Genomic DNA, 13431 nt, shown 5'->3' on the forward strand with positions numbered 1-13431 from the left:
TGTTAAAATCAGCCCAACTTTTATTTTCAAATGCAAAAAAGTATAACAGCCAACATACTGGACACTGTTCTCTTGAACAACAAACAATTATATTGCCATCACTGTTATAATCTTACAATGAAACAAAGTCTCAGATTTAATTATTAAGAAAATAAGCTTAGGCCTACCACAAGTTTGTTTTGTACTTACATTACTTATATAATCAAAATAAAATATTTATTTTTCTGTCACAAGTGCAGTCTCTAATTTAAACAATACATTTGTTTTCCTTCTTGCTGTGCGGCAACAGTGCTAACCACCGTGCCACCGGTGTGAGGGACTGAGCTGGATGTTCAATTCCAACATCAGGCCGGGGTCTTTCTGTGTGGAGTTAGCATGTTCTCCCCGTGTTTGTGTGGGTTCCCTCCGGGTACTCCGGCTTCCTCCCACCATCCAAAGACATGGAGCTAGTAGGGATAGGTTAATTGGAAAATCCAAATTGCCATTAGGTGTGAATGTGCGAGTGAATGTGAGCGCAAATGGTTGTCTGTCTCTGTGTGTTGGCCCTGCGACAGATTGGCGACCTGTTCAGGGTGTACCCCGCCTCTCGCCCAATGACAGCTGGGATAGGCTCCAGCGCCCCCCGCGACCCTGAAAAGGAGAAGCGGAAGCCGATGGATGGATGGACATTTGTTTTTTTTACATTCCAACACAGGAGCTGGAATGTTGTAATATTTTAAGGATGGCTTGTTTCCAGTCCAGGCATTACTGCCTGAATGACTGTCATGGATCGAGGTGATCCAAATGTAGGTGCAGAAGAAAGTCTTTAACTTCCCTTAAGTACAGTGGCAGTGGATGTGGGTTGGAGATGCAATGAACTTGAACCTGCAGGCGACCATCTTCACTGACCACACCATCTGTGAGGGAGGACTCATCTCTCCTGGTGTCCTGCAAGCAAGCGATCATATTTTTTGGAACACGAACTTAATTACTTTCTTAAAACATTTTTCCCCTGCATTTGGTATAGTAAGAAGCAAGCAGAGGGAGAAAAAGCAGAATTTTTTTTAGAACCTGATTTGATCCTTAATGGCTGTGCAGTCATAATAACTTACAAGACAGAAGGTCAATGTAGACCCCATACAACCAAATTAGACTAACACATATAGTATTAAAAACACCATCTACTACTGTGTCTGAATGTGTGGTATTGGCACTGTCAGTTTAGGCCTAAAGATATATGTGTTTTAAAAAAAGACCACCTAATTTAAATATAATCATTACATGCTTGTTAAAAGTTAACTTCCAATATATAAAGTTTCTAATAAGCAAAATGACCAGATCTAACATATGGCAGGGTTTATATGTAACATAATGTTTCTTATGATTCAACTGTGGTATTTAACTAAATTCTTTAGAAGGACAAGCTATATTACTTTATAGTATAAAGCCAACCTAGACTTTAAGCATTTAACAGGCCACTAATCTGGATTATAGCTTTCACAACAAAACCTGTTTTTAAACACATTTTTTTAAACAAAATAAATACTATTGTTATTATTATTATTTAAAATGTAATTAAACAGAAAAGTGGTTAAATATAAAAGCAGTTTGCTTATGTTGTTAAAGAAAGGCTAGATTTGGCAATAAAAGCTGCCTCAAAGCATTAAAAAAAATAGATGTCTCCAAAAACGTCGGAGCATTTTTGCAAATATGTGATGTTTTGATAAATTAAGTACATATTTGAGCATTACAAAGCTACATTCTCGCCTGAAAATATCTTAAAAGTTTATTTTGTGACCCAGAAAAAGTAATATTTAAAAATTTTTTGCAGCGCTCCGCCATTGCCGCGTTTACAAGCACACACAAGTACGCACAGGCTCCGACAACCGCGGCCGACAAATGCGATCCTCCTTTTCCCCAGATTACCCTTTCTGGGTACAAATACAGGCCATTTACTTTTTACCAAGCATTAAACATTAAGTCTCTCTCTTCTAAATGATTTACTAATGATCAACATATTTATTCTGCCTTACAGAAACAGCATTGCACATGTTGAAGACTCTCGCTACTTGATAAGAGTCTGTTCATTTCCTTTGTATCCAGCCTCTGTTTTGAACTTCCAGTTCAGCCTGTTTTCCATGTACTACATGTACCAGGTACTTGTACTTCTCCCCAGCTGATGATTGTTTCCAGATCACATCACAAAATCATCCACCAGTGCTTCACACTCCTCCTCCTGCCATCACTAATACATCCAGCCTCTGCAGAATCATGAGGGTATTTCTGAAGGTGTCTTGACTCAGACTTGTACTGAAAATCTAAGTGCATGAAGTCCAGGACAGAACTGTCCAACTGTGGAGGACCTGCCGCACATCACTAAATCAGACAGAGCTTGGCCCAGTCTCACATACTGTGGTCAGTCTGTCAGGCAGTCAGTAATCCATGAGGTGGTGTTTACTGACATTACTGTAGTTTTTTCTCACTAGCAGCAGCTGAATCATTTTTCAATGCACTTGAGAAATCAAAGAAGGTGATCATTAACCCTGCAGGAAGTAGATGATTTCATCATCCAAGTTCAACAACTACAATCCATCACAATAACCGATCTCTCAAAGCAGACATGGCTTTCTTATACCTAAATACAGGTGAAGGATTAAACTGCTCACCCTACTGTCTAAAACAGGTATGAACAACAGGACTATTCATTATCTATTCATTGCCTTCCCTTCTTTTCTGTGCTGCAGGCTGTGACCCAGTAATCAGTCTTAATGTGCCGTCTTAAAGCACGTTTAAGTTTCTAAAATACACCAGGAAAGGGGAGATCTGGAGGATCTACTATATCCTGAGTAAAGTGTTTTTACCAATGATGTATAAAAGAGACATAACAAACAGGGAGTGGAAACAGGACTCTGTAAATATGTAGGAGTGCGCTGCAACAAAACAATGGACAGCAGCATCTGTGCCAAAGATAATTTTTAACTGACTTTGCTTCAATGGCTCAGAGGCATGAATATGTTGTCTTAGCTCCTTTCTCTTCATGTCTTCCTAACCTTGTCTGCTCACCTGTCATGTGTGAGGGACTGAGCTGCAATTTGATGATTGGGGAAATAAGAGCAAAGGAATCAAGGATGTAGAAACCAAAAAAAATAAAAAGAGGGGGAAGAATTTGTTTATGTGTTAACTTAACTGTTAAATTGCATTCAGTATATCCTGGGTGAGAGAATTATTCTGTCTCTGGCACAGACTTAAAAGTCTCACTTATCACACGGACCCAACCAAATACTTTAGTATACTCTGCTGTAACGAAACAATGGATGTGCTACATTTAACTGGCATTGCTTTAAAACGACTAAAGCAAGGATGTCTGATATTGTTAAAAGCCTCTTAGCTCCTCCCTACATGTTTTTCTCGCTTCACTTGCTCACTTCTCTGGTGGGAGGAGCTAAGATATACTGATAGGTTCAAGGAAATGAGAGCAAAGGAATCAAGGATGCATGAACTGAAAAATAAGAGAAGGAAGAATTTGTTCATTTGTTGGTTCGGCTGTTTCCTCGCTGTTGACATTTCCTGGATGTCAGACTTAATCTGTGTCAACTACTTGACACGTGAAGACTGAAAGCACACACATAAAGACCTTAAAGAATCAGGGAGGGATGATGACTTCAATCAATGTTATCAGCAGATTTAAGTTATGACTTTCCTCTACTTGTAGCCATTGTGTAAGTGAACGAACTGGTAAATGGACTGTTTCTTATTTATGCTACACTTTTCTAACTGAGCAATCTAAGTGCTTTTTATTATAAGCTACATTCAGGTAGAGCAGAAGGTACCTAACAATTCATATTTTTAAGAATCAAATCAAATAATGATAATAATATAACTGTAAGAGTGGAATAAACTCTTCTGTCTCTCAGACATCTCTCGTCAGTGAAGACGTAAAGAAGCTTTTCCTCTTTTGATCTTTTTGTTTCCAGTCTCTACGTTTTTAAGAACTTTTCATGTGAGTCTGCAGACACTGTCCACCCACAGCTACAAAATTACTAAATCTTAAACACAAAATAAAATAATTAGTAACATTACCCCAGCAGTGTAATGAGTCATGATGGGTAATGAGTAAGTCAGTGAGTAAAATAGCAAAGCATCACACAGTTGCTGCAGACTTTTACAGGAACTCTATTGTTTTGAAATCTGATGGCTGTGGAGGCCATTTAAGTTCAGTGAACTCCTTTTAATGTTCATTATAACAGTTTGAGATGATTTAAACTTTGGGACATGGAACTTTATCCTGCTAGAAACATCTGTCTGAAGGTGGGTGCACTGTGTCCATAAAGGGGTGGAGATGGTCAGCAGCAACACTCAGACAGGCAACGGCATTTAAATAACTGCTCAGATGGTCCTCAGTGATAAAGTACATCAGCAACAGCAGCATGAACTGTTGATACAAGGCAGGATGGATCCAGGCTTTCATGTCATTTTGTGCTAAGTTCTGACCCTAACATCTAAATGACACAGCAGAAATCAAAACCGATCAGCAGTTTATGAAATATTCAGACCAGCCTGTCTGGCACCAAAAACCACTTTAAATCACTTTAATTACTTTTCTTCCCCATCAGCCGGTCATCTTGAACAAAATTCAATGTGGAGCTGCTCTTTATCATAATCCTGTCATAAAATAATAACAATAATATTATAAAAACAATAAAAGTATTCAATACAAGAGACCTGAATGCTATAAATGTTTTGTCTTCCACACCTCAGTTAGATCATGCTACTTTAATAATAGTGTGTTTGTGGAAATGTGAAATTATTGTAATTCTTACTTTCGTCTGTCAAATTAACCCTGAAGTTTCTAATTATATATATAATAAATGTATTCCACATATTTCATGTCTTTAATCTGCAACACAACAGACAACTTTGCAGTAAATCAGCTAAGGAAGTTTACTGTGAAAGGTTTTACAATGAATCAGCTGATCCTAAGTGAAACTGAAAATGTTCACCCAGCAGTTTAAAAGGGTTGCGTGATCCTGGACTGCATTCTCGCTTTTCTTCCCTTGAGAAAGACATTTGTCTACAGCATTTAGAGATCAATTTTACTACAAATACTATAGAAAGAAACTGTTTTACAACATATCATGTTCACCGAGGGCACATCTGCTTTATAAAGGTAAGTTTACAGGTAAGTCTAAACTTTGCTTTAAATTGTGATGTTATGTGCATATAAGGTAAGACCAAAACTAGTAAAAATAAATAAATCCAGGATTTTCCAGCACCAGCAGATAAAAGAAAAAACACTGACATTTTTTAATTAAAAGGTTTAAACATCATCTTTTATTTTCACTTTCTTTTATTGACATCAATTTAATTTTTTTTACATTTTTAATTATTCAACTGTAAATCTGAATGCTTTTTTTTAAACTTGCGATTAAATTGACAAAATGGAAATGATCTTAATAGAAAAAAATAGTTAGAGAAAAGTTGTGAACACAGTCTATCATACATCATGAAATGGTGTGTTAGACTAATGTGTGCAGAAATGCAGGCCCACAGCTTTTGGAGCCCAGAGCTGCACAGGAACCTGAAAACCATGTTCAGTGTTATAATGGCAGTTGTTGTTTTTTTTATTAAAGGAGAAGACAACACAGTTTCCTTTTCTTCTTTTTCAAAATGTGAGAAATAGTCTTTGGGCATAAAACATTTAATACTTGGCTATCTTTACTGTCAACAGAGAGAAGCTGAATTAAATCTGGAACAACAGCTGACTACAGAGTCTCTAAAAGCGATGGAGGTAAAATAAATGAAAAAGATGTCCTCATTACATAATCTCTGTGTAATAATATATATTATATGTGTGTGTGTTTCAAATAATTTGTCAAAAGATAATCAATGATGAGGACTCAGTTTTTGAGCTGTACTGTGAGGAAGTAAATGACCCTCCATTAGCACCATGCTCTACCTGCAAGACCTGTCACCACATTGTTACAGGAGGTAAAAATCAGATTTATGCTTTAAATTGCTCAACACTAAAATTTCACAATATCAAATGATGAGTAAAAAACATTACTAATATCATCAATATTTCAATTATCATTATCATTATCACAGTTCCTTCTTGCTGCATGAAGACAACATCGTTTCATATCAGCAGTGAGTTGGTGCCTCAGCATTTGGATGCTCCTGCTGGTGAACTGGAGAGCTACATCATGACCAGCTGCAGTAAGTAAAAGAAAGAAAAATACCCTTCAAAAGATTAAAAATTCACAAAATTCAATTACCAATACATGGACGCAACGTGCACAGTGTAAAAAAAAAAAAAAAGCTTTATATGTAAATGGTTTTAAATTTCAAATGATTTTAAATCTTACGACTTCCATTATAATAATAGTAATAATAATGATAACAATAATAATAATTATTAGCCTTTTTTGACTTCCTTCTTGGACTTTGGAAACCTAGGTTTTTTCAGTGGAACTTTCTCCTTCCTTTTTGCCTTAAAGTACAGGAGTCTTGCTTATAGCTCAGTAACCAATCTTGTAACTTCACCTCCAGGTAAATGTATTTCCCTGTACAGAGAAATGGAGGTGTGGCTGTATTCAGGCTGTATATTAGCACAAACCTGTTGATTTAGAATATGAGTGATCAACATGTGCACGGTGATAATTGGCCAATACATCAAAAATACATCATAAAAATCTGATGGTGATTTTGCATGCAAACACATGTTGTGCAGTGTATGAAAGGTCAACAGGCTATTCACAAATAATAGCACTGAACATGTGCACCTCCTTGTGTTTGGGTTTGACCAGCACCCAACCAAGCTGATAACACAGGTCAACAGTTCAAAATCATCACAGATAAATTTATGTGGGTTTTGTAGTGTTTTTCATGTTAATTTTAAATCTGTGTTTAGTTTTCCCCAGCATGGACAGGTTAGTGATGAAGATAGTTATATATTGCATGATAGTTGGTATAATTAGCCTAAGCGTATTACCAGATTTAACAACAGTTCCCTGTGTTTTCTTTTACAGACGGCATTAATTGTAATTGATTTCAGTTGTTAACATGCCTAAAAATTAATCATCCGGACAGATTCTGTTATGTGTGTGGCTGATTCACAATGACAGCACAACATTGCCCAATTATCACAGACATACAAGAAGATACACAAATTGTACTTTGGCTGTCCGCTGGGTGACCAGGATCAATCTTGGGCTCCACATGTCATCTGCAACAGTTGTTCCAATGGATTGCGTGATTGGCTAAATCACTGAATGGCAGCAATGCCATCTGCAATCCTGGTGGTGTGGCAGGAATCATCTCATTGATTGCCAGTTTTGCCGTGTGAATACAACAGGATTCTCAGCCAAAAATAAGAACAAAATTGTATATTGCAGCCTGGATTCTGCAATAAGGCCTGTTCTTCATGACTCATTGCCTGTTCCTGTACCACCACATGATGGAGTAGCTTCTGTAGAAGGCGACGAGGAACACGGTCAAGGTGCATCTGGTTAAAGTCCAGGGTCATCAGTTCCTGATTAGGTCCCCGATGTAGATTTAAAAACAAGAGACTTTGACACAAGTAGAGCTGATAGTTGTTTGTGATCAAAATCTGATGAAAGACAAAGCAGAACTTCTTGCTTTGAGGCTTAAGCAAAAGCATTTGCTGGCCAAGGGTGTTGCTGTAACTCACTACAGAAGTCAAAGTGATAACTTGACAGCGTTCTTCACTGCTCACGGCTCACTGTGCTATTGTCATGACATCAACGGACTCTCCAGCGGTTTGTCACAAGAGCATTTTCTAGCTCAATGTCATCTCTTTATTGATTCTTCACAAAGAAGCTTGAAGGCAGTCCTACTTCATAACGGAAAAGCCATACCAAGTGTCCCAAATGCCCATTCTGTTCATCTAGGAGTCCTATGACAACATGAAGACACTGCTTGAGTCAGTTGCGTATAAAACTCATCAGTGGAACATCTGTTGTTATCTGAAGGTGATGGGTATGTTGGTGGGAATGGAAGGAGGATTTACCAAATTCTGCAGATTCCTTTGGCTGTGGGACAGCTGATCTACTGCAGAACATTATGTCAAGCCTAGCTGACAGCCACAAGATGCCTATGAGCCATGAAAAACCAGTGTCAAGTTTCTGCTTCTTGGTCAGACATAAGCACTGCAAAAATGTAGGAAGGGATATTTATAGGTCCACAAGTCTGTTTTGCAGGATGAAGGCTTCAAACAAACTCTCCCAACAGCCAAATTCGTAGTGGCTCTGTGAAAACTTTCTGGGCATCCACAAGTCTCCTGCATACAATAAAGGAGTTCAGCATCTGCTTGCGTCCTACCAGAAACTGGGCTGTTGCATGTAATTGAAAATACACTTCCAACACTCACCTCAAGTTCTTTCCAGAAATCTTGACATGGTGAGTCATGAAGAAGGAGAGCGTTTTCATCAGGACATTCAGTTAATGGAGCAGAATGAGTGCATGATGGCTGACTATTGCTGGATGCTGTATTGTGACAATCCGAACGCAATATACACAAACAAATCACAGAGGTAGTTGACTGACAGTGATCATTATATCTATGCCACAGTGTGCGCCAGTGTGGGCCTAACACACACAAATCCATTGCAAATTAATATTACTCATTTTTTAAAAAGTTGACGTGACTGAAAAATCTGAAAGCACATCTGAAATCTGCATGAAAAACTGGTTTAGAAAAGTGTGTTGTGGTTTCTGATAATTACAAAAACAAAAAAATTGTTGACCTGTGTATTCAGTAAAACCTGAGTAGACAGTAGACAGAGTAGTTAGTTAAGTTTTAACTGGGTTTGTTCATTGTAGCAACTGTGAAACTGAAATGTATGATTAGACACACTCTTTGAGAATGAATGCCCTTTTTGCCTTTGAAAAAGTGAAGCTCACTGTACTCAAAGTACTTGATTGATGGTTTAAAGAGTATATTAAACCATAATATAAAACCCAAGTTGCTCTCTGTTGTGTTCATTAGAGTGTGAAGATTTGACAGAATGCATTTAGGTATAGAAAACACTGCTTATATAAATATGTGTTGACGAGGCATGTTGTATAAAGCGCTTTGAGTGTTCAAATATAATGGACAAAAACTACATAAAACCAATCCCAGTGTAGCTGACTTGGTTGTTTTTCCAGAAATTGTTGATGAAGACTCTCCAGAGTGCCAGGCTGCAAGGACAAACGCAGATGCCATCATTGCAGAAATTCAAGACATCCTTAAATATAAAGAAGATCAGCTTCCACGGCAAGGTGAAATATGGAAAGAACTGACCCGCTTAGAGAAGGAAGAATTTCGGCTTAGAAAAGTTGGCTCTAAAAATATAGAAGAATACAAAAGTGAACTTCAGCTGCAGAAACAACAACTGCGGAAAAAGCAGAACTTCTATGACATGTCGACAGCTATGACACGTTTCATTATTGCAATATCAAGCCCAGGAACAGAGAGGTTTTATTTCTTGAAATGGATGCGAATGAACCTGGATAACGTGTCTCGTGTAAAACTGTCTGAACTTCGGGAGAAATATAAAGAAAAATGCAAGAACTCTGAGAACAAAGAGGAGATCAAAGAAATTGACAGACAAATTTCCAACAGCTCACTGGGGACTGAACACTTCTTCCGTGAAATGGGTCAGATCTATGAAGCCTCACTGTCACAAACAGATCCAGCACGTCAACAGCTGCAGCATCTGCCCAAACTGTGTGCAGAGTTGTTGCTTGATGGATTTCCTCTTGAGCTTGTAGATGGAGATGCATCCAACATCCCTCTCAGATGGGTGAGTGATGTTCTTTCTCAGCTCAGTGACTTGGTGTATCCAAACAGAAAGATCCTGGTAGTCACAGTTCTTGGAGTTCAGAGCACAGGAAAGTCCACTCTCCTTAACACCATGTTTGGAGTGCAGTTTGCAGTCAGCAGTGGTCGATGTACTCGAGGTGCCTTTATGTTGCTCATCAAAATCAATGAAGACATGAAAAAAGTCCTAAACTGTGACTTCATGCTGATCATTGACACTGAGGGCTTAAAGTCACCAGAACTTGCACAACTGGACAACAGCTATGAGCACGACAATGAGCTTGCTACACTTGTTGTGGGACTGAGTGATGTCACCATTGTTAATATTGCAATGGAGAATTCAACTGAAATGAAGGACATCCTACAAATAGTTGTGCATGCTTTTCTCAGGATGAAGGAGGTGGGCAAAAAGCCTAAATGTCAGTTTGTTCACCAGAATGTGTCCGATGTTTCAGCCCATGAGAAGAACTTACGAGACAGGAAACTGCTCCTGGAACAGTTAAATGAGACGACCCAGGCAGCAGCCAAAATAGAAAAGAAAGAGGAGAACAAGAGCTTCACTGATGTGATGGAGTACAGTCCAGACACTGGGAACTGGTACATTCCTGGACTCTGGAATGGAAACCCACCAATGGCACCAGTCAATGCAGGCTACAGTGAGGCTGTATATGAGCTCAAGAAACACATCATCCAACTGCTGGGAAACTGTGAGTCATCTGCTAATAATATCTCTGAGTTTAAAGAGTGGGTGACAAGTCTGTGGACTGCAGTAAAGCATGAAAACTTCATCTTCAGCTTCAGAAACAGCCTCGTAGCTGATGCATACATGAGACTCTGCACAGAATTCAACAAATGGGAATGGGAATTCAAAAGAGAAATATACACCTGGGTAACAAACACAGAAACTAGAATTTCCAATTTTGGTACAATTGCAGCAAAATCTGAATCTTCTGACATGAGAGAATTTCTCACATGTTTGAAAAGTGAAGCCTCCACAGTGCTGTCCACATGGGAGACAAGACTTCTAGAAAATTTGACAGAGTATTTCAAGCAAACAGAGGGTCATGTTTATCTGGTTGAAGGATACAAAGAGGAATTCTTAAACAGTGCAAAGAGCCTTCGGTGTGAAATGGAGAGATCTGTTTTTAATCTACTCATGATGGCAGTAGAAACCAGACAGGGAATGACAGAAGTTGATCAAATCAAAGAGAACCATAAAAAAGAGATTGAAAAGGCAGTCCATGTGTTGATAGATACGTTCAGAAAGAAAAATGTCCAGATGACGGATGAAGAGCTGGACAAAGAATTTCACAAGATGTGGAGTGAAACTCTAAAGAAACTTTCTTTTTCTGAACAAAAGACAACAAATATCTTCACCAACGTATCTCACTGCCTGAGAATAAATTTCTCACACAGGGGGAGTCATGCATGTGAATTATTAAGTAAAAAAACTCTGCAAGATTGTGGAAAAGAGCCTTTCAAATATATACCTGAAGGATTCTACAACCGATGTAAACACAAACCCAGGAAGTGGTTCATCATTCATGATCACACAATGGCTGTACAACAATTGGCTGACAGCATCATCAATGTTTGCTCTCAGTTTGTGAGAGAAAAAGTGAAAAGAAAAAACAACTACTCAGATACTTACATGCAGGAGATCCTACACATCATTGATGAGAAATTACAAAACAATCAAGATGTTCAGACAGACACTGAGTTTGAAGTTTCTCTCAAACAGCACATCTGTGGATTTGCAGCCAGAGAGTTTCAGAAAATGCACGAAGATTTCATCCAAGCAAATGATCCCTACAGATGTCTGATGAAAAACATGGAAAAGTTTCGTGATGATTTCATTGATGTGTTCCATGAAAGAGACCAGTGTCAGAAGAAGGCAGAAGAATTCACCAACCAATGTTTGAAGCCTGCTGTTGAAGACTTTATCAGTCGATCCTTGGGACCTGATATCACTGGTGAAATGCTGACATGTGAGCAGTTCAATAATCGAATGTCCTTCCAGTATTCAGTTTTACTGGATTTACTTTCAAAGGATGATTTTCAAAACTATGTGAGCTATATTTGCTCATATGAGGATTATGTCAAGACATGGATACTAAACCAAATAGTGGAGCATTTCTCAACTTTGACAATATCTGAGTTTGTTGACAGACATCTTCAATCATGTATCAGAAGCATAAATGATGCCATCAACAAGGCAAAAACAGGAAAGAGTGATGATTTGAAGACATTTGTTGAAGATATTAACCATAAACTGGTCCTTTCCCAGGATGATCTTGGTGCTTTTCTGAACATACTGAACAATGCTGACAAGAAACAGTTTGCTCATTGGCTCACAGTGTCTGTGAATGACATGGCACAAGATCTGAGAATGAAGTTTAAAAATGTAAACATTGAAATGAAACTACAGCATCTCCATGTGCAGCCCCAGAATGAGCTTTTCAACAAACTGGTTGGTTGTGGCAAACAGTGTCCATTCTGCAGAGCTCCCTGTGATGCTGGAGGAGGAAAGCATAATGAGCATTTTGCTGCACTGCATCGCCCTCGAGGTCTGGGAGGATTTCGTTGGCCAAATACACAAAAACGGATCACTGACATATGCTCTTCTCTTGTGATCAGTGACCAGTGTTTTCGCTGCAGTGCTACAAACCATGAATATCACCCTTACAAGAGTTACAAGGAAATTTACCCAGACTGGAAAATACCTCCAGATGTTAGTCTTGAGGCATCAGACTATTGGAAATATGTGATGGCAAAGTACAACAATAATTTTGCTGAAAAATTTAATGCAGTACCTGCTAATATTCCTGCTCCCTGGAAACAAATCACAAAAGGTCAGGCAGAAAAAAGCCTCAAAAAATCATTTAACATTAGGTAAAACAATTGATATCCTTCTTCCTGTTCTTCTAGTGTACAGAGGACATAATGTGAATTCATTTTGGTTTATTGCTATAAAAGGAAGCCTCCAAATAATATATGCCAAAGCTGGATATTATTACTGCCCATACTGTAGGATGCTTTGGTCTTCCTGTGAAACTGGTACAATAGGAAAACAGAAGAAGAAAAAGAAAAATAATATCTCGGACTTCAAACAATTTTATTTGGGTTTGGGTTGGGTTCTGCAACATTTGGCTGTCAATAGTCTGTAAGCTTCTTTGTAAGCCAAGATGGTTTAGAGATACCCTCCTACTTTATGTCAAATCAATGATTTATGACCATGACAGAGGAGGTAATAAAGGTTTATGACAGTCATCATTTTTATAAATATCATAAAATAATGATATTTCATAATGTGGCAAGTTTAGTCTTAATTAAACCGGTGCATTTGTAACAACAGAGGGCAGTGAGAATGGGGGGAGCTGAAGGCTTTAAAGTCTAATGCGTTCTCACACTGAATTTATAATTAGTGCATGAACTGATCAGGAATTACAGTCAGCTTTATACTGCCTGGCCAAAATTCTCTGAGTGTATCTGCTGTAAATAACAACCATTTTACAAGGAGATTATTAGAAATAACTATTTTACTATTTTTGCAATTTATTTATTTTTGTATATTTCTAAAATATTTCTGATTCATTTTTTCTTGCTGATCCTTGTGCTGCTGTAATATG

General features: G+C 38.2%; 1 protein-coding gene and 1 long non-coding RNA gene across 2 annotated transcripts; both read left to right on the top strand.

The window, feature by feature from the left end:
* Positions 1-1630: 1630 nt before the first annotated feature.
* LOC146523203 (uncharacterized) lies at positions 1631-9110 on the top strand. Its single transcript, XR_014870511.1, has 3 exons — positions 1631-5767; positions 5859-5967; positions 6085-9110. It is a non-coding gene; the product is annotated as an uncharacterized LOC146523203 (long non-coding RNA).
* A 48-nt stretch (positions 9111-9158) lies between these two features.
* LOC146523204 (interferon-induced very large GTPase 1-like) lies at positions 9159-13431 on the top strand. Its single transcript, XM_085136692.1, has one exon. The coding sequence runs from the start codon at positions 9402-9404 to the stop codon at positions 12696-12698; it is 3297 nt and encodes a 1098-aa protein (XP_084992818.1). The 5' UTR covers positions 9159-9401; the 3' UTR covers positions 12699-13431.

This window comes from Neolamprologus multifasciatus, chromosome 3, assembly GCF_963576455.1.
Source record: "Neolamprologus multifasciatus chromosome 3, fNeoMul1.2, whole genome shotgun sequence".
Taxonomy (NCBI): domain Eukaryota; kingdom Metazoa; phylum Chordata; class Actinopteri; order Cichliformes; family Cichlidae; genus Neolamprologus; species Neolamprologus multifasciatus.

Bases quoted from the DNA above. Each gene is read 5' to 3' on its own strand.
- LOC146523204 (XM_085136692.1), top strand. From the start codon at position 9,402: ATGTCGACAGCTATGACACGTTTCATTATTGCAATATCAAGCCCAGGA.